This window comes from Oncorhynchus nerka, linkage group LG18, assembly GCF_034236695.1.
Source record: "Oncorhynchus nerka isolate Pitt River linkage group LG18, Oner_Uvic_2.0, whole genome shotgun sequence".
NCBI lineage: Eukaryota > Metazoa > Chordata > Actinopteri > Salmoniformes > Salmonidae > Oncorhynchus > Oncorhynchus nerka.
Genome location: NC_088413.1, coordinates 41120845 through 41142284, shown reverse-complemented (window position 1 = coordinate 41142284; position 21440 = coordinate 41120845). Strand labels below are relative to the sequence as shown.

General features: G+C 46.7%; 1 protein-coding gene across 1 annotated transcript in view; it reads right to left on the bottom strand.

The window, feature by feature from the left end:
• The window catches only part of syne1b (spectrin repeat containing, nuclear envelope 1b), a 134948-nt gene that overhangs the window by 78048 nt on the left and 35460 nt on the right, over positions 1-21440 (bottom strand). Inside the window, exons 34-65 of the mRNA XM_065003343.1 lie at positions 20980-21076; positions 20469-20567; positions 19923-20110; positions 13679-13802; positions 13296-13462; positions 12883-13036; positions 12545-12748; positions 12051-12222; positions 11657-11915; positions 10873-11052; positions 10498-10648; positions 10148-10306; positions 9542-9724; positions 9236-9337; positions 8761-8964; positions 8312-8519; positions 8061-8173; positions 7593-7798; positions 6891-7332; positions 6372-6544; positions 6085-6172; positions 5456-5677; positions 5022-5186; positions 4418-4774; positions 4047-4183; positions 3671-3848; positions 2835-3017; positions 2486-2629; positions 1738-1893; positions 1159-1323; positions 687-859; positions 361-514 (exon numbers count right to left, since the gene is read on the bottom strand). Coding sequence (XP_064859415.1) covers positions 361-514; positions 687-859; positions 1159-1323; positions 1738-1893; positions 2486-2629; positions 2835-3017; positions 3671-3848; positions 4047-4183; positions 4418-4774; positions 5022-5186; positions 5456-5677; positions 6085-6172; positions 6372-6544; positions 6891-7332; positions 7593-7798; positions 8061-8173; positions 8312-8519; positions 8761-8964; positions 9236-9337; positions 9542-9724; positions 10148-10306; positions 10498-10648; positions 10873-11052; positions 11657-11915; positions 12051-12222; positions 12545-12748; positions 12883-13036; positions 13296-13462; positions 13679-13802; positions 19923-20110; positions 20469-20567; positions 20980-21076 — 5707 coding nt within the window. The remainder of the gene's footprint in view (positions 1-360; positions 515-686; positions 860-1158; positions 1324-1737; positions 1894-2485; positions 2630-2834; positions 3018-3670; positions 3849-4046; positions 4184-4417; positions 4775-5021; positions 5187-5455; positions 5678-6084; positions 6173-6371; positions 6545-6890; positions 7333-7592; positions 7799-8060; positions 8174-8311; positions 8520-8760; positions 8965-9235; positions 9338-9541; positions 9725-10147; positions 10307-10497; positions 10649-10872; positions 11053-11656; positions 11916-12050; positions 12223-12544; positions 12749-12882; positions 13037-13295; positions 13463-13678; positions 13803-19922; positions 20111-20468; positions 20568-20979; positions 21077-21440) is intronic.

Genomic DNA, 21440 nt, shown 5'->3' with positions numbered 1-21440 from the left:
TTCTTGTTAAAACCAAACATATAGGAGACTGGCATTTTGAGACTTTTTAAGGCGGAGGCACCCGACAAGGATGTCTTCTTTCACCGTTATAATTTGCACTGTCTGACGCTGAAACAAACAATGGCAATTCACAGGGTTAAGGTCATACCTCTTGATAAAACTAGAAGCACTTTGTGACCAATCATTACCAAGGTCACATTATCCAAATGTTTTTATAAGACAGAGGCACATGACATGTCTTTTTTACCATTATTATTTGCACTGGCACCAGACATGAGCCCCTCTTTTACTGTTATTATTTGAAATCCCATTTCCCATCAACTGTCAATAATAATGAGTAGTATAGACGACGGTGGGTACCTTGGCTTTACCCAGGTTGGCAGTTTTGTCTCTCATCTCAGAGAACTGTTTGTCTGTTGTGTCCAGGCTCTCCTCAACATGCTCCACCCAGCCCACAAACTGAAGTACATCCTCCTGGTAGCTGGTCCACTGGGAAAGGGCTCCCTCCAACTGACTGTGAGGGGAATAGAGTGTAGTAAACATAAATATATCAGCTAATCGTCACTAAAGTTACTTGTACACTACCCAAATGTTAAAAATAAAACAAAACATTACATTTGGTCAGATGTTATCATAACCCAGTATGTATTCTACTAAGGCAGTACACAAGAAAGAAAAAGCTATACCTTTTGCAATGGATGGAGGTGGAAAGCAGGGCATCCCAGGAGTCCTTGAGTTCCTGGATGTGCTTGCAGACTACTGGTACTCCCTCTACTGAGGTGTTCCTCTGGACAGACTCTCCCCTGGTGACCAGCATCTTCAGCTGGATCTCCTTCTCCTGGCGTGCTGTCAGCAAAGCCTGGGAGAATGACATTAAGGGTCAGTCCATGTATAACATAGTGAGGTCTCACGAAGGCAGGAGGAATGCTAACTTAGCTACCTGTTACATACTGGAGATTTACAACAGCTTCTACTCTGTTATCCAAGTCCGATTCTATTTGAGTTTAGCTTTGTTTCATTTATTTGATTTGATCTAGCTTAGCGTATCTTAGCGTTGTTTAATTCAGTTTATCTTAGCGTAGTATAGTTTACTTAGTTTAGTTTAGCTTAGTTTATCTTGGTGTAGCTTGGTGTAGGTCAGAGGTGGTCGCACTGTACCTCCAGCTTGATCACCCTGCTGTCCAGGACGTTCTTGTCTGCTGTGGGGGTGCAGTAGGTCTGCAGCATGTGGCTGGTGTCGGCCACCCAGTTCTGCAGCTCCTTCAGGCCCTGGCAGAACAGCTGGTGCTCGGTGACGATCCGGTCGATACGGGAAGCCTTCTCCTGTGGGATCACACAGCACAGCACACAGGTCAGCCTCTGTGTGTTCATTCATGTGCACACCCATGACAAATTCAACGTAAAGCGAACCTGGGGTTTGTGTATGCAAATGACAACGGGCTACAATCCAGTATGGAAGAAAAGAACAGCCGTAGTAATTTTGCCAGCAAAAATTGAAATTCAGTATTAGCAGTATTAAAGTGTTAGCAATTCAGCATGGCCTCAAAACGAAATAGCATCAAGCATAATTACGTTTACAATGATACAATGTTTCATTCTACAGCTATAAGATTGTAAATTCATTGATTATCTACGCAATTTGAACCGGAGTGGTAAGCTCCAGACAAACACAGCCTAGTGCATCCGCCCTGCCCTCTTGCAGGTGGACAGGCTGGCAGGCAGGCAGACATTAGTTACCTTGGTCATGTTGGTTAGAGCTAGGTACTGTGCAGAGAGTTGTGAGACACGGTGGACAAAGCCCTTTCCGGCCGCGTGTCCGTCCCACAGCAGCTGGGCCTTCTCTTTGAGCCTGATCAGCTGAACCTCTTGAGAGGCTAACTCCTCGAGCACAGACTGCAAGGGCACAAGCAGGTCATCACCGAGACAGAGGCATGCAAGCCAACACACAGACAGTTAGCTAAGTTAACGTAGACACTTAGAGACCAGACATGGAAGAAGAAGACTTGGTCAATGTTATGACCATGAAATACTGTCATGAAATGGAAATCCAAAGAAGGCTAGAAAACACAGCAGACAAAGATGTTTGATGCAAGCATTTGAACAGGGATGTCAAGTGTCAACTCTGTAAACAGTTATTATTTACTCTGCATTGAACACACATACAGCAGAAGCATTTGAAAATAGATTGAGTAGATGGCAGGGCAGAGATGAGCAGTTAGCAGTTATGATAAGCTTTGACAATGCAATGCGGAACTCCATCAGTGACTATGATTGACAGAGCTGAAAAGGTGAGCTTCTGTAACGGCCGCGCTGGTGCCTGGCAAGGCTGGTGCCTGGGAAGGCTGGTGCCTGGCAAGGCTGGTGCCTGGCAAGGCTGGTGCCTGGGAAGGCTGGTGCCTGGGAAGGCCGGGTGGATGGTGGGATGATGGGAACAGTTATGGTGATACGAAGTGACATAATGACACAGGCTGAGAGCCACGTATACCTGCAGCTTGTGCAACTCCTGCTTTTTAGCTGTGAGGTCGTGGAGTCGTGTGCTGCTCTCCTGTACAGCAACCTCTGTCCCGTGCAGCCACTCCTGAAGGGGCTCCGCACTCGCCTCAAAGTCCTTCATCTGAGACTGGAGGTTCTGAAGCATAGAAGTGAAACAAAAACACCTTCTGATGCACAATTCAAACCAGAGTTTTCAGCACCACACAAATTGATAAAATGCTTCCTCTCAAGATACAGTAAAATACACTGAGTGTGAGATCTTTTTTTTTTAAACAAAGTGAATAGATTACACATTATGACCAGAAAAGATTCACACGCTGTACTGTACATAGATTGATTACCTGTAATGCAGTCTCCCTCTGGTGCAGGTTGGACATCAGAGTCTTCCAGTCCTCTCTGGCACTGCTTATCTTGGCCCGGACAGCGTCCACTCGGTCTTTGGCAGCAATACTGACCACCAGCTCACCACTTAGCACCACAGCATTCAGCTTGGAGTGGCCCTGTTCCCTGTCACTCAGGAACTCCTTTGGGGTGGAGACAGAAGTCAAGAGATGAGATGCATACTTTAAAACTTTTGTCCTTGAACAAATATGTTCAAGGACACAAGGTTTCCTGAACAAAGATAAGACGTGCTTTTATTGGAGAATATCCATTGACGAACTCATCAATCAAATGTAAAATGTATTTATAAAGCCCTTTTTACATCAGCAGAAGTCACAAAGTGCTTATACAGAAACCCAGCCTAAAACCCCAAACAGCAAGCAATGCAGATGTAGAAGTACGGTGGCTAGAAAAAACTCCCTAGAAAGGCAGGAACCTAGGAAGGAACCTAGAGAGGAACCAGGCCCTGAAGGGTGGCCAGTCCTCTTTCTGGCTGTGCCCGGTGGAGATTAAGGCCAGATCGTTCTTCAAGATGTTCAAACGTTCATAGATGACCAGCAGGCTCAAATAATAATCATAGTGGTTATCGAGGGTGCAACAGGTCAGTACATTTAGGAGTAAATGTCAGTTCGCTTTCATAGCTGAGCATTCAGAGGTCGAGACAGCAGGTGTGGTAGGGAGAGAGAGAGAGAGAGAGAGAGAGAGAGAGAGAGACAGAGAGACAGAGAGACAGAGAGTGTGAGAACTGATGGACTAGGCTTGATTTTGAGTCCAGGGAAACTGGCCCTTAGTGTACCTGTATCTTCTGCAGGCTGGAGGAGGCCTCGCTGAGGTTCTGAGGCACGTCAAAGCACTTGGCTGTGATGATCTTGGCGTTAACCAGCCACTGCTGGAACTCTCGGAAAGTGGCACGGAACCGCTGCTCCAGAAGCTTCTCTTTGCTCTGGCATTCTCTGGAGGCCTGCAGGCTCAGACTAGGAGGGAGAAGAGAGGACCAGATACCAGACCAGGACCAATTACTTTTACACAGCACCTACAGGGCGGTATTCTGACTTGAGATCAGATTCTGCACGCGTAACTTTCTGTGCAAGTCTCCCATTGACATCAGTGAACGGTTTGCGTGAAAGCTTGAGTATAGTAGGAATCCTCCATCCTGCTGCTGACTGACTCACCTGTTGTACTCCTTGATGAGGGAGGACACTCTCTCTGACTGAGTGCCCAGGTCCCTGGAGAACCGCCATAGGTCGTTGAGCTGGGACTTCAGACTGTCTGACATGGGCTCCACTTTAACCAGGCCATCCAGAGTGTCCTGGGTGGCACACACACGCAATGAGAAGATGCTTTAGAGGAGAGGGAACGGAGGATTGTGGATGCCTGAGTATATGACGATTTTGGGAATTTCATTTTCACTTTGAAAAGTCAACACTCATCATAACTATAACGGATCCTTCCTTTATTGTTGCATTCCACTTTGGCATTGCATCAATACTTGAACAATATATATATATATATATATATAAGAATACCTGCAAAGGAGCCTTACTTTTGCAATCTGCCAGCCCTGCACAGCCTCCTCCCCACAGTTTTTCCCCTCGGTCTGAGAGAGTCTGTCTCTCCACTCCTGCAGCTGACTGCTAAACTCCTGCAGGTTCTGCTCCAGCTGAGCAGCCAAGCAGTTAAACTCCTGTTCTGAGCTGGCGATCTGAGAGAGCGCAGTCTCCAGGCCTGCCCTGGTCTGCAGTGCCCCACGCTCCCAGTGCTCCCAGGCAGACAGCAGGGCTGCCTCCTCCCTCTCCACTGCCTCGAAGCCCCCGGAGCCCGTGTGGTCCCTCGCTGCAGCCCCACAACGCTGCACCTGGCTGAGACGCTCTCGGCCACACTGCCTGGAGTCTATCAGCTCCTGGATTGGAACATGGAACATTTGAACAGGAAACATTCAACTGTTACTGCTCCTGCCAACTACTCTCCATCCGTCACTATGATGTCCTATAGAGGCTTGGCGCAGACAGAGAGACATACTTTTCCTTACGGGAGGGTAACATTTATTACTTTTTTTTGCATGTGCCTAATCTCTAATGATTACTTTAAGGTGTCAATGATGTGTCAACAAGGTGTTTATATTGTATGTGATGATTGAACATCCTCACCCGAACTTTGGCGAGCTTCCTCTTTACAGAGGTGGAGTCTCCTGACAGATCTGACCAGCGCTGGAGCTCCTCCCTGGCAGAGGTCAGCCAATCATTGAAGTCCCTCACAGCTTCCAGGTAGTGCTCATGCTCTGTCACTATGTTCTCCATGGCGTGAACCTTACTCTGAGGGGTGGACGGCAGACAGAGACCGAGTTAGGCTGTGTCAGATTTACACATCGAGTACACTGTGAACAAAGACTGGATATTGTCTTGATGCATTAACATCAATGCAAGTCGATTACAACAGCCAAACTAGATTAATTGAGGCTACTAACACAAACAGATCGTCAGGCTTGAACTGAATGCACTTATGTAGTTATTAGATGTAGTTATTACACAAAGGAGAAAAGCATGTATCTAACTGCCATCCTTTAGGAGCAAGGCTTGATTACCTTGACGACAGCGGTGATATCAGCAAAGTGCGCATTGAGCTCCATTCTCTGCTCTGGTCCGAAGGCCTGGTCGCCTGTCTTCTCATGCAGCTCTGCAGCCTTCTCTGTCAGCCTGGCCAGTGGTGCTGTATGAGCCTCCACGTCAGCCTGCAGGGCTCTGAGACGCTCCAGGAGAGAAGCCTTTTCCTTCAGGCCTGGTTGCTGGGCGAGCGCCAGAACCACCTACATTTACATTGACATTTGAGTCACCTAATAGACGCTCTTATCTTGAGAAACTTACATGCAGCGCATTCAAGGAAGGAAGGTAAAACAACCACATCTCAATCAATAAAGTATTTTAAATAGCCGATATATGCTAAATCAGTGGAAGTAAGAAAAGATAAGTCGAGAGGTTCTACCTGCTAAAAGAGGATTCTGAGATAATTGGTTTTAATGTTCCAAACCCGCATTGGTTTGAATAGTGTCAGCAATTTTTTCTTTTGAACAGAACATGAACTGGGGTATTTTTTTGTATTATATGGTATACAACATTGAAGAGAACAAGGAAATGTCAATAACTCCATTTTGACAAAAATGGTGATAGAACCTTATAGTCCCTGTCTCTAAAAGTGTGCACAGCGAAATCTCACCTCCTGCTCTACAGACTCCATCCACTGCTGCAGCTGACCCTTACTCTCCTGGTAGCTACTCCACAGGGCCACCGTCCACTCTAGACGACTGGGTTGGTCAGCACAAGAAAACAAACACAAGCACACACACACACACAGATTAACACACACAGAGACGTGGAAGATTGGAGCATACTTCCGGGTAGTGAGAAGCTTGTTATACACATAACGTCATGTATTGTGCTACTCCAAACTGCAGCAAGAGATTCACTGTAGTTGTATCGGGGTAAACGGGCAGCGTACTGTACCTGTGACAACTCATGGCGGTCATGAGCATGTTGGCCCAGGCATCCTTTAGGTTCTGTAACTGGGAGCGGATGGCCTCCTGTCCCTCCACACTGTTGTGCTTCAGGACCTGCTCGCCCTTCCCTACCGCCATGTTCAGCTTCACCTCGCCCTCGCCCTTCATCAGCAGGATGTCCTGGAACATGGAGGAAGACCAAAGCAAACTTTATTTAGACTGGTTGAAGACTTGTTCAACATCCATGTCGACTATTTCCTCATTGAAACGTTGACCTTCCATGGCTCGTGTTATCCCAAAGTAGTGGTTCTCAACCTGGGGTACTAGCACCCCTGGCGGTACCTGGCCTGTCCACAAGGGGGTACTTGGGAGGACTCATAAGAACATAGGCTAATGATTAGTTGCACATGAGGTACTTGAGGTAAATGTAATAGAGGGTAAAGTAACCAACAAATATAAAATTATAACCCCTGAATTAAGGTCTCTATCATGGCTACATCAGCTTCAGTTTGTCATGTTGTCTGACCTGTACAAGTCCCAGCCTCTTCTCCAGCTTCTCCTTGTTCCCCAGTGTACTGTTGAGGCTCCCCAGTCGTTCCTGTACACCGTTCAGCCAGGACCAGGTGCTCTGCAGGGTCTCCTCAAATGCCTGCTGTTCCTGTAGGGTCATCTGGCAGCTCCGCAGCCTCTCCCTCACCCTCCGCAGCAGACCTTGGTGCTGAGACTGCAGGCCCGCAGCCGCCCGCGTCTCGCCACCGTCGCCCCGTCCACCTTCGTTCAGGGCCTGCGACTCCTGACACAGTCGCTCGAACGAGTCCCTTTCTTTGAGCACGTCCTGGTGGTATCCCTCCACCCTCTCCAGTGTTGCCTTCTCAGGATCCCTGTGTTTCTCCTCAGGCAGCTCTGTGTTCAGCCTCTGCTCCATGTGCTCCAGCCAACGCTTCAGCCTCTTCAGACGCCCCTCAAACCTGACAGACAGAGATATATCACCATTTAACAGTCACAGACTCATAGACATCTATGACTGTATCCCTCCGGTCCACTCTTGGGCTCCAAGGCTGCATCTCAATATTCTATAGTTCTACCTCTAGAAGTTGATTTTGCCCCATCTGTACTGAAAGAACAATATAGGACAGAGCAACACCTGGATAGGCCTGGATAAGTGAGGATGAGGGAAAGGAGAGGAAGTCTCTTTATATTATTGAGATCCATCCCAAGTATCTCTTACCCATTTAGTTGTGCAGTGCTGTCCTCCAGGGCCTGTTGGTTGAGTCTACACTGCTCTACGAAGCTGTCCCAGTCCTGCTGGATGGAGGAGAGGTGATGCTGCACCTGGCCAGCGCTGGCCTTAGGGAGATGGAGAAGGAGCTTCTCTCCTTCCTCACACACCTGAGTCAGACGCACCTCCCCTTCCTCCACACGCTCCAGAGCCCCCTAAACGATAGGAGGACACATCTTTATACTGTATGTGACAGGGCAACACTTGCACAAGTAATTAACTGTTTAACTGCCAGTTTCCAGGGCACAGATTTAGTCTAGTCCTAGAATAAAATAAAAAAAACAGACTCAATGGAAAAATGTTCATTTTACTCCAGGACTAGTCTTAATCTGCGCCCGGGGAAACTTACTTTAAGAGACTGAGGATTAATGGTATAGTTAAGGGTTGTATGGGTTATATGTTGTGTTCGGACTGTACCTTTAGCTTCTGGAGTTTGCGATCCACGATGCTAGTGTCTCCTGATCGGTCAGAGCACTCCTTCACTACCTCCCTCTGCCCAGACAGCCAGTTGTGGAACTCCCGAACCAGTTCTACAGAACAAGAGAGACAGTGATTATCATCATCCTCGTCATGGTTGTAGAATATTGCAGAATAGAATACAGTAGTGTAGTGCAGAATAGATATATCGATAGATCAATCAATCCATCCATCAATTCAGTCCTTCTCACCATTGAAGTGTTTTTGCAGGCCGTGCTGCAGGGAGGCCAGGGTCCTGGAGGAGAGCTGGTTGACAAACTCGTAGCTCTTGATGAGGTCAGTGAGGGCACTGCCCAGCCCAGCCAGCTCCTCAGAAGGGTACTTCCGACACAGAGTGTTCAGGCTCTCCCTGGTAGAATCTATGCTGCCTTGCTGGTTCTGAAGGTCCTTCTGGAGGTCCTGTCATGCAATTCACACACATATGAGTTCCACACCTACAGCAATAATAATATACAGAATAACACGTGTGAGCGCTCAGAAAAATAACTTAGTCAGGATCTCCTGGAAAGAGGTAAAGGCCTTGCACAGAAAATAGTGAAGTGGAGAGCCGTGGTGGATTCCCTATGATCACAAGAGGGCCAAGTGGACTGAGTCAAGTACGTTCTCAGGTAAAAGCTGTTTCAATTCAACATCTACCCACCTTGACTCTGCAGATGTCCTCTGGGTCAGAGCCAATCGGTGAGCTCGTCAGGGATCGCTCCATGCTCTTAAGCCAATCAGACATCTGAGTAATGTAGTCCTCTAGCTGCTTCCTCTGGGAGCTGAAGTCCCGGAGGTTTCCCCTGGCCTGCTCACACAGCTTCTGCACCTGGCTCATCTTCTTCCTCAAGTCTGCTTCCAGCACCTGATAGAAACATACAGAAGATATTTAGCTCTCTTCTGAAGTTGTATGGGGCAAACCGACTGAGCACGAGTTTCCCAAAATGTCCGTAGCACTATTGTTCATTCATTGCCTACCAATGGACTACAAATAATCTCAGTTCTTCAAAGGTTTTAGGAAACTCACAATGTGTCAGTTAGTTCAAAAGTTTGCTTCAACATACATAACTTCAAACAAGATTTTCAAAAGCTATAGATGTCTGAAGTCTGGGCTTCAAAATAATAATGAGCAACACCTGTAGTTTGGATGGAGTTTCCTGGCTACGGCTGAGATGCTTCAGTTCTGACACTTTCCCTTGCAGGTTTACAAGCTTGTGCTCGTTTTTTCCCATCTCCACCTATACATAAGGGAAAAAAATTATCTATATGTTTGAGCATTTGGGATTTGCAGAAATGAAAGGATTGAATGATTAGTGGATTTGGGATGCAGTATCTGAAAAATGACAGAATCATTTAGCTCCACCATTCTCCCGTTTTAAAGGGTAGTATAGAGCGACCATCTTACTGTATATCTGTGTCTGGTGTGTCTCAATGCATCATACCTGTAATGCAGAGAGTTTGGTCTCCATCCGCTGGCTGTCGTTGAGGTTGTTCAGGCTCTCACTGAGTTCCATCACAGAGTTGGTTGTCCATCCCTCGATCTCCTCGCTGATTTGGCGTACATCGTCCCATAACGCCAAGCTCTGGATCAGATGTTCAATGTTGTCTTCAACCCTCTCCGACACCTGTAATGTAAAGGGACAAATTCCCTAAATTGTGGGGCAAAATAAATCATGGAAGACCAAGGAACACCTGAAGAGGACCTGCACAAACAGAGATGGGACAAACGGAAATACTCATGGAAGGAACTTGAGGGAACTTGAGAAACTGTCCCAAAACAGAGTGCTGTGGAGAACATTTGGGGATCACCTATGCTCCTCACGGTCAGATTAAAAAGGTAAAATCAAGACTCCAACGGACTGTATCACTATTGTACCTCTTGTTTTTTATTCCATTCAAAATACTGAATATCCCACAAGGGGCAATGATGTAGGCTGGCATGCAGGTGCATAAAAACAACATTTAACAATCAACATACAGCACAGCAACAACACACCAATAGTGGATGACCTAAACTCCTCATGGCAAGGCTGGCAATGTAGACTTACATCGAGCCACTGGTCCACCAGTGTCTCCATGTCCTTCCTCATTAGCTGGGTCTCACAGGCTGAGATCTTCTTCAGCTCACTCAACAGCTGCTTCCCTTTACTGGAAAATTGGTCGAGCTCACTCTGCCTGGCCAACGTCTCCGCCTTCGCTGCTTCATGCTGCACAGATGAAGAATGGGAAAACAGTGAGAACGAAGAGCAACAAAAAAACTTTTATTTTGAAGTGATTACTTTTATTTTGAAGTTCACTGTAGCAATATAGTAGCAATAACAAGATACTATCTGGTAACAGTGTACTAATGTTTAACACAAGTTTATATGAGAACTGAGATGAATGTCATTATCCTAACCTTAGACAGCGCTCTCTTGGTCTCCTCATGGTCCTTCAGAGCAGAACCAATGTCAGCCACAGCCTCAGTGTTCTCTGTGATGGTTGTTATGGATGTCTTCAAGCTCTGGTACTCTCTCATCAGCTCCACCAGAACACTGCACTGCTCCTGTCTGCCAACAACCGTACAACTCTTACTATAGGATTCATTTGGGGGGGGTTAGTGCTCTCAGATTTGAGTGAGTTTCATATGGTCTCTTGGATGAGCTACAGTTTTGCTAAGTTTTCCCATTCTTAAAGGGTCTGATAATTATATGTCCCTGATTAGTTTAGAGGCTTTGTGATAGTTTGGTCTTTATTCTATGTTATGTTATGCAGATGACAGAGACCTACGCACCTGTCAGTGATGAGTCTCTTGGTGTCCTCCCAGGTGGTTTCCAAGAGGCTGATTTCTCGGAGAACCTCCCCAGCCAGCTCTGCATCTCTCTGGGCTAGCTGCTGGCCCTTGTCCCTAAGCCACTGCTCCTCGTGTTGGTGAGACTGGAGCTCATCCTCCAGCTGGTTGAAGAACCGCAGCCTGGATACCACAGAGAATGAGAGAAGAAGGAGGGACTCATTTACAGTCAGCTATTCACAACTCACACATTAGAGCAGGGTTCCCCAACTGGGTTCCTGAATTTGGCCGATGGGTGATTTGATTTGGCCCCCCCAAGTTTCCAATGAAAAAATAAGCAAATCAGCTCCAAGTGATTTTAATTTGGGGAATCTGTTCCAAACTATTCCCACTCATAATAGAGGGGATATACTACTGTATGTGATCTTATACAATGTAAGCAAGGTTTGAAAATATTATGGTTTAGTCAACTAATATGTCTGTTTGGGATTCTTGTCAATTTGCTAAATTTATTAGGAATTAGGAATTATGTTCCTAATTATGTTCCGGCCCCATGACGATCCGCTCAAGAAATAAAACGACCCGCGGCTAAATCTAGTTGATGATCCCTGCATTAGAGAGTATTGAAGAGATAGAGAGTAGCAGGGTATGGCCCAAAACCTAACTTGAGATCCAGTTGCATAACCATTGACATCAATGCATGATGTACACCGTCTTCCAGGTTAAACGTGTTCAATTTCATGTTTGAATTCTGCTCTTTGTGACACTAGCATTAAACTGTAGCTACCTCTGCTGCAGGGCAAGTGGGCTGGGTTCTCTGAGGCTCTGGTGGTCCGCCTTCTCCTCGATGTCCTCCACACTCTTCAGCAGCTGCTCCTTCCTCTGCCTGAAGGAGCTCCACAGCGCTCCCAAAGCCTCTGCCTCACTTTGCTTGGTCCCCACCAGGTTCCTCACCATGTCTAGCTCTCCGCTGAGACCATCAGCCAGCACCCGGCACGACGTCCGAGTGCCTCCCTCTGCAGTGCTGCTCACCACGTGTAGGTGGCCTTCAAATCAAATCAAAACTTTATTTGTATAACACGCCGTACAATGTAGCAATACAAAGTGCAGGGTAGCAATACAATTCAGAGGAACAAATACATCGAATAAATAATAGGAAATTAAATCAATCATAAAAATACCTTTACAGAGGCTGCTGTCCAAGCTGGCTGCCAGGTTCTCCAGTCTGCTGATGTCTGGGACGATGGCCTCCAGTTCTCGCTGCAGCTCTTCCACCCGACCCCGGTCCCAGCTCCCTGCGCTCTCCACCGTTTGCCTCAGGCCTCGTAGTACCCCTGCAGCTGTACCGTGGGACTGTAGGAAGGGAGGCATAAGACAGGCTGTGTTTTTTAAACTCCAACATGTTAACCCCTTACACTCTATTTAACAACTTTTGAATGACTATCCCAAACCTTACCTCTTACCTTAAACCTGACCCTAACCTTACCCCTAAACCTAACCATATTCCTACTTATTGAATGTTTACTTAAACAGGTTTCAGCAACATCTGGGTACTCGGAAATGATGACCAAGAAAGGACGCAGGACTAAGGCAAGCTAGCCAGCCAAAGCTTACCTTAACATGTTGTCTGGTCATGTTGTAGGACCTATGCCCCCCTATTCAGCCTATATCTTACCTCCAGCAAGGCCTCTAGCTTCTCCAAGCAGTCCAGACGGACTTCAGCCAGCTGCTGGGCCTCCAGGTAGGGCTGTAGGCAGCTCCCCTGTCTCCCCTGGAGGAGCTGAGAATCTTGGGGATCACACGAGGCACACAGACCCTCTGTCTGAAGCACCAGGCTCTCCCTCACACCGCTCTGCTTCTGAAGTGCAGCCAGAGTCTCCTACAGAAGACCATATAGGATGCAGAGGAGTAGGAAGAGGAGATGTCATACATAACACTGTTATTACAGATATCTTACAGTAGAACAGACAAACAAACAAAAAACATTATTGACCAGTTGACCGTAGTTCGTACCTTGACTTGGGCCACAGCAGGCTGCAGGTCTGTGATGTTGACCTGGGAAGCTGAGTGTAGGTTGGAAAGGAGCGTCTCACTCCACTGAGAAAATGTATGCAGGGCCTGGTCAAACTGCTCCACCTGGGACAGGTGGCTCTGGAGCTCCTGGATTCTGTACAGTATGCAAATAACAGACAAATCTATCAACTGTGTGCTGTGCAGTAGTAGTAAGACCTAATTATGTTGGAAATGTGATGTGACAAAACAGACTTGATTTGGAAGATGTACAGGATCCATCTGCCAACAATGACAGTCTGTAGTCAGTAGTGCACTACATAGTATAGTGAATAGGGTGCCATTTTGGAGGCAGCCTGATTGAATCAATGTGTTACTGCTGAACCGAGCGACAAACACACCATCTTCTGACTGACCTGTGAGGGATGAGTTCATTCTGGGAGCTCCATCTCTTCTTCAGCTGCTCCAGGTCCTCTCTAAGCTCCCTTGCCCGCTCCACTGGAGCAGTGGGGTACAGAGATGTTCCTAAGGTCACCAGGCCAGTATGGAGGGGCTCCAGCGACACCACCTCATACTGTAAATCCTACAGAAGACAAGCTTTTGTTGAGCATCTACTCCAGCAAGCCTTTCAACAAAATAATTTCCCATACAGAGATTAAATCTAGTTCTGGACCAATAAAAACCTTTAATGGAGAATCTTCAGGCTTAATCTGTCTCGGAAACTGGCCCTAATTACATATGGAACCGTGTGCAGGATCAGTCCAGGAACAAAAAATCAAAATGGATGAATTTACAGTACCTGCAAGTCTTGCAGCTCACTCTGTAGCTTTGTTTTATCTGCAGGCAGGCAATGGCTCTCAGGTTTGGATGTAGACTCACATCTCTCCAAGCAGGATACAAAGCTCGAACGATCCTTCTCATACCTGAAACAAAGTATCCAAGTTTAAAGATCCAATGCAGACATTTTTATCTCAATATCAAATCATTTCTGGGTAACAATTAAGTGCCCTACCGTGATTGTTTTCAATTACAATGTTCAAAAATAAACAAAAGATCAATTTCTCAAGCAAGATTTTGCTAGGGCTGTCTGGGATTGGTCTGAGGTGGGAGGGGAAAACGGAAAACTAGCTGTTATTGGCAGAGAGGTTTGGAACTCTTTCTTATTGGTCTAACAAATGTACCAAAATTCAATCCCACCAAAACAGGATGACATTTCAGGCAGTCTCTTCAAACAGCGCTTACACTAAAAGTGCATTATCATAATTTCCTAGTATTATTCCAACCTAGGGCTATTAAGTTTTGTCAGCCGGTGATTGTCAAACAAATAACTGTCGGTCTCACGGTAATGGACCATTAATTAACACATTGAGCATCTCCTGGCTTCCACAAGCCACTCATTGTCACGCCCTGACGATAGAGAGCCTTTTTATTCTCTATTTTGGTTAGGTCGGGGTGTGACTAGGGTGGGTAATCTAGGTTGTTTTATTTCTATGTTGGCCTGGTATGGTTCCCAATCAGAGACAGCTGTTTAGCGTTGTCTCTGATTGGGGATCATATTTCGGCAGCCATTTCCCCACTGTTGTTTTGTGGGATCTTGTGTATGTGTAGTTGCCTGTGAGCACTCCATAGCTTCACGTGTGGTTTGCTCTTTATTGTTTTTTCGTTTCACTAATAAAAAGATGTGGAACCCATATCACACTGCGCCTTGGTCCGAATGTTATTTCGACGATCGTGACAGAAGATCCCACCACATCAGGACCAAGCAGCGTGCCAGGAGGAGAAGATATCCTGGACTTGGGAGGAAATAATGGGAGGACACGAAAGCCTTCCTTGGAAGCAGAATGCAAGGAGAGAAGGGAAGACAGTGACGACGCCGGGGTTCACAACGAAAGCCGAAAGAACAGCCCTAATAATGTTTTGTGGGGTGGCACACGGGGTGGTCGGCGGAGCCGAGGAGTGAACCAGACCCAATATGGGAGAAGATGGAGAAATTGGAGGAGAGTGAGCGGAGAGAGTCAGAAACCGTCAGGGAGTTGATGGACAAATTGGAGGAAAGTGAACGGAGAGTCAGAGATCGTCAGTAAGTTAATGGAGAAATTGGAGAAGAGAGAAATGAGAGAGTTGTTGTGTTGGTGTATGATGCACAACATTCGCCCTAAGGAGCGTGTCATCAGTTTGCTGCCACCTGAGTCAGCTCTCTGTACTCATCCTGAGGAGCTTGCTAGCAGTCTGATAAAAACGGCTCCACGCACCAGGTCTCCAGTACGCCTCCACAGCTCAGTACGTCCTGTGCCAGCTCTCCGCACTCGCCTTGAGGAGTGTGTGATCTGTCCGGTACCATGTGTGCCGGCTCTACGCACCAAGTCTCCAGTATGCCTTCACAGCCCAGTACGTCCTGTGCCAGATCCCCGCACTCGCCATGCGGAATGTGTCATCTGTCAGGGACAATTTCTGCTAGCTCTATGCACCAGACCTCCAGTACGCCTCCACAGCCCAGTACGTCCTGTGCCAACTCCATGCACTAGGCCTCCGGTGCGCATTCCCAGTCTGGTACGTCCTTGTCTCCTCCTCAAACTTGCACTGAAGTGTGTGTCACCAGTCCGGTACCACCTGTGCCGGCTCCACGCACTAGGCCTCCAGTGCACCTCCCCAGTCCGGTACCACCTGTGCCGGCTCCACGCACTAGGCCTCCAGTGCACCTCCCCAGTCCGGTACCACCTGTGCCGGCTCCACGCACTAGGCCTCCAGTGCACCTCCCCAGTCCGGTACCACCTGTGCCGGCTCCACGCACTAGGCCTCCAGTGCACCTCCCCAGTCCGGTACCTCCTGTGCCAGATCCACGCACTAGGCATCCAGTGCGCCTCCCCAGTCCGGTGCGTCCTGTGCCTGCTCCTCAGCCTCGCGCTCGCCGGAAGCCTGGTGCGTGGAGCCGGCACAGGTGGCACCGGACTGGTGACACGCACCAGGCTTCCGCCGAAGGTTCACAGTCCAGAACTTCCGGCGACGGTCCCCAGTCCAGAGCTTCTGGCGACGCTCCCCAGTCCAGAGCTTCCGGTGACGGTCCCCAGTCCAGAGCTTCCGGTGATGATCCCCAGTCAAATAGCTTCCTGCGACGGCCCCCAGTCCAGAGCTTCCAGCGACGGTTCCCAGTCCAGAGCATCTGGCGACGGTTCACGGTCCGGAACCTCCTGCAACGGTCCACGGTCCGGAACCTACAGCGAGGGTCAACGGTCCGGGAACCTCCAGCGAGGGTCAACGGTCCGGAGCTTCCAGGCACGGCGTCCAGTCCTGCTCCATGGCAGGAGCCTCCCTCTGCGCCGGTACCCAGTCCGGGTACGGTGTCCAGTCCAGCTCCATGGCTAGAGCCTTCCTCTGTGTCGGTGCCCAGTCCAGGCACGGCGTCAAGTCCAGCTCCATGGCTAGAGCCTTCCTCTGCGTCGGGGCCCAGTCCGGGCACGGCGTCCAGTCCAGCTCCAAGGCCGGAGCCTTCCTCTGCACCGAAGTCCAGGTCAGGTCCCGTGTCCAGTCCCGCTCCATGACATGAGCCTTCCTCTAAGCCGATGTCCAGTCCAGGCACGGCGTCCAGTCCAGCTCCAAGGCCGGAGCCTTCCTCTGCATCGGGGCCCAGTCTGGGCACGGCGTCCAGTCCAGCTCCAAGGCCGGAACCTTCCTCTGCACCGAAGTCCAGGTCAGGTCCGGTGTCCAGTCCCGCTCCATGACAGGAGCCTTCCTCTGCGCCGATGTCCAGTCCAGGCACGGCGTCCAGTCCTGCTCCATGGCCAGAGCCATCTTCTGCGCCGGTGCCCAGTCCAGGCACGGCGTCCAGTCCAGCTCCATGGCTGGAGCCTTCTTTTTCGGCGGCGATGTCCAGTCCAGGCACGGTGTCCAGTCCCGCTCCAAGACCGGAGCCTTCCTCTGCGCCGATGTCCAGTCCAGGCACGGCGTCCAGTCCTGCTCCATGGCCGGAGCCTTCTTCTGCGCTGGGGCCCAGTCCAGGCACGGCGTCCAGTCCCGCTCCATGGCAGGAGCCTCCATCGGCACCGGTGCCCAGTCGAGGCACGTAGTTCTACCCGGCTCCATGGCCGGACCCGTGGTCTGGGCAGGGGCAAAGTCCCGCACCAGAGCCACCACCGATGCTGGATCCGCGAGCAGAGTTTGCGTGTTCAGCGGTTAACAAACAGATAAGTATTGCTATATGCTTAATTTAGAATTTTTAGTTGTTCTACAAACGTTGGGCTATATGTTTTGATTTTTAATGCATTGTAAGGCTGCATGATGCGACTAATGATGATTTGAAAAAAGTTGCTTGAAAGGCATGAGCTCTGCTTTGGTTTTTTTGCGCAGGCTATACACACTAAATCAGTCACTCATTCACAATTTGACAAGCACTTGATAATGCCTAGAATTTCACGGCGGCATCCCCTTTGTGTGGCCATAAATCATCCTAAAATGTTTTTATTTATTTTGCGGCCAGTGGTCACTGTGCTCTTCTCCCCGAGTGCTTCAGGCTCCATCCTGTGATCGGATCTTTCTCACAGGCTACAAGTGAAGACAGACACATTGGAGATGCAACTGCACAAGCCCTTATCCAATTACGAGGTGCATATTGAATATATTGGAAGAACTGTCCCCATTTGCTTTTCTTCAGCCAACAATATGAGTAGGCCTAATGAACAGCAAAAGCCCCAGCCTATGTCAATCTACTATCTCCCACAGAACAAAAGTCAACCTATTCTATTCTGTCCAAGAAATAAATATTCCAAACATAGTCTGGGACAGTTGTGGGATGCGATAGATCCCAAATTAATACAAGCACTAGCATCAACAAAAAAAAAATTACGCAATGAGCCTGACACAACAGATCAGAACATTTAACTTCAAATGTTGATCAACTATTAGGCTATTTCTTCACATTATAAGCACAGCAATGCGCACATGGTAGTAGGCTATAAGCGAAAATGTTGCATTTGTGGAAAACACCATTATCAAAAGTGACAGCAAATGCAATTATGCATGTAATGTTTTGATTAAAAAGGTGCATTTTCTAATGGTGAAATTATCCTCCCCAAACTTGAAACTCACGCGCTGCTTATGTATGCCACTTGGGCTCTACACCCCTTGTAAAGCGGATTAATGTGCTTCATTTTAAGAAGTTTTAAGAACCTTATTAAAACATTTAGGCCTATGGGCTAGGCTAGATGACTATGATTAGAAAAATAAGTGAAAAAAAGGTATTGTTTCTTATGCTGGGCATCATTCACAAGTGATAATATATAAGTGATAGGCTAATATTGTCAACCATCAGATTATTCTTGATTAATTATTGTCTTTACATATACTAAATAATATATGTGTGACATTTGTTTTGATTTAGAATGGACCATTATCATGTACCTGTATCGAAACAGGGTCAGTCGGAAGTTTACATACACTTAGTTTGGAGTCATTAAAACTCGTTTTTCAACCACTCCACAAATGTCTTGTTAACAAACTACAGTTTTGGCAAGTTGGTTAGGACATCTACTTTGTGCATGACACAAGTAATTTTTCCAACAATTGCTTACAGACAGATTATTTCACATAATTCACTGTATCACAATTCCAGTGGGTCAGAAGTTTACATCCACTAAGTTGACTGTGCCTTTAAACAGCTTGGCTAATTGACATAATTTGAGTCAATTGAAGGTGTACCTGTGGATGTATTTCAAGGCCTACCTTCAAACTCAGTGCCTTTTTGCTTGACATCATGGGAAAATCAAAAGAAATCAGCCAAGACCTCAGAAAAAAGATTGTGGACCTCCACAAGTCTGGTTCATCTTTGGGAGCAATTTACGAACGCCTGAAGGTACCACGTTCATCTGTATAAACAATAGTACGCAAGTATAAACACCATGGGACCACGCAGCCGTCATACCGCTCAGAAAGGAGACGCATTCTGTCTCCTAGAGATGAAAGCACTGAAACATTATTGAAGATTTATGTTAAAAACATCCTAAAGATTGATTCTATACATCGTTTGACATGTTTCTACGTACTGTAATGGAATTTTTTTACTTTTCGTCTGGCCTGCGCGTTGTGAATTTGGATTTGTGAACTCAAGGCGTGAACAAAAAGGAGGTATTTGGGGATAAATTATGGACTTTATTGAACAAAACAAACATTTATTGTGGAAGGGGGATTCCTGGGAGTGCATTCTGATGAAGATCATCAAAGGTAAGTGAATATTTATAACGCTATTTCTGACTTTTACTGACTCCACAACATGTCGGGTATCTGTACGGCTTTTTTTTGTGTCTGCGCGCCGTACTCAGATTATTGCATGGTGTGTTTTTACGATAAAGCTTTTTTGAAATCTGACACAGTGGTTGCATTAAGGAGAAGTTTATCTAAAGTTCCATGCATAACACATGTATTTTCATCAACATTTATGATGAGTATTTCTGTAAATTGATGTGGCTCTCTGCAAAATCACCGGATGTTTTGGAAGCAAAACATTAGTGAACGTAACGCGCCAATGTAAACTGAGTTTTTTGGATATAAATATGAACTTTATCGAACAAAACATAAATGTATTGTGTAACATGAAGTCCTATGAGTGTCATCTGATGAAGAAAATGGCTGTTTTTCTGTGACTAGGTACTGACCTAACATAATCGTTTGGTGTGCTTTCATCGTAAAGCCTTTTTGAAATCGGACACTGTGGTGGGATTAACAACAAGTTTATCTTTAAAATGGTGTAAAATACTTGTATGTTTGAGGAATTTTAATTATGAGATTTTTGTTGTTTGAATTTGGCGCCCTGCACTTTCATTGGCTGTTGTCATATCGTCTCCGTTAATGGAGCCCTAAGAAGTTAATTAATAAATGTACAAAAACTAGTGTTTCAGAGCTAAAAGCCCAGTTTCCCAGATTCATACTAAGCCTAGTTTTGGACTAAAAAGCACTTTCAATGGAGGTTCTTTAGATGCTTTAATTGAGGACTATGCATTATCTGTGTCTGGAAAACCTGCCCAAAATGTCTCCCTCCAGCCCAGCCTTCCTACTTTTGCCATAGAGACAGCAGTTTCTCCAGTGTGTTCTGTTTGTCCTTGGCCTGCCGTAGACTCTGGTCATAGCTGGTCTGTAGAGCTGCCACGGCCCTCTCAGCCTGCTCCCTGTCACTGAGTCTACGTGCCCCAGCAGACAGGGACAAGAAGGCTGCCTTCAGCCTCTCCAAGCTCTGGCACACATCCTGGGGGATACAAAGCAAAAACCACATAATGAAATAGAACATTTTACTAAAACAACACCATATATTATATACAGCGCTACAAAGACAACACTAGGGAAAAGACAGCGAGACAATATTGTCAGTCAAATGGCAGAACCTCATAGGTGGCAGTGTGCCAGGGACATGATCTGAATGTACAACCTTAAAGCTAAAAATGTCTATCTCCAAGGAGAAGAAATAGCAGAGGGAGCCAATTGTGGTCTTATGTCTGACATGAAATTAGGATAATGAACTAACCTAAGTAAGTAATTAAATAAGTAGTTAGTAAGATACAGTCAGTATATCGTAATGATGAAACTAGAGTGAATGAAAGACATACCATGTGGTTCTGGAGTCCTTTGTAGGTCTCTGACGAGGAGGTACAGGAGGTGACAGGATGGTCCAGTTTCTCATGGAGATCACCAAGAGTTGTTTGGGCCTTAATTAAAATAATTCAGACAATCATTGACTTTGACATTCATCATCTGCTCCAACACCTTTAAAGGGATACTTCGGGATTTTGGCAATGAGGCCCTTTATCTACTTCCCCAGAGTCAGCAGATACCCATAAACTACTAGTCATTGCGCTAACACTAGTTAGCATTGGCTCACGAAACTAGCTCTAACTTCTTTCATACTGGACACAGAGACATAAAAATGGTATCCACGAGTTTATCTGACTCTGTGGAAGTAGATTAAAGCCCTCCATGCCAAAATCCCGAAGTATCCTTTTAAGGGATATTTTAATTGATTCTAGAGGTGACCTATAGGTAGCTAGTGGTAATTCTAGCAGTGATGTCTCGTTCTCCTGAGGTTACTCGAGTAACCAAGACTCTTTCTGTCAGTCGTACCTCTTCAAGGCTGGTGTGGAAGCGGAGCTGTGTGGAGGAGCTCTCCTGTAGCTGTCCATTTAACTGGTCTACACTCTCTCTCAGCTCCTCCCAGTACCTGAAGATGAAAAGATAATACTCAGCAACTTTTTGTAGCACAACGTAGAAGATAAACACACAGGTTCAAATCAAATGAAATAACATTTTATTGGTCACATACACGTGTTTAGCAGATGTTATCACGGGTGTAGCGAAATGCTTGTAAAAGGTTCCAGAACAAGATGTCAAAATATACTCAGTGACCAGTATATTAGGTATACCCATCTACACTGAGTGTATAAAACATTAGCAACATCTGCTCTTTCCATGACATAGACCGACCAGGTGAATCCAGGTGAAAGCTACGATCCCTTATTGATGTCACTTGTTAAATCCACTTCAATCAGTGTAGATGAAGGGGAGGAGACAGGTTAAAGAAGGAT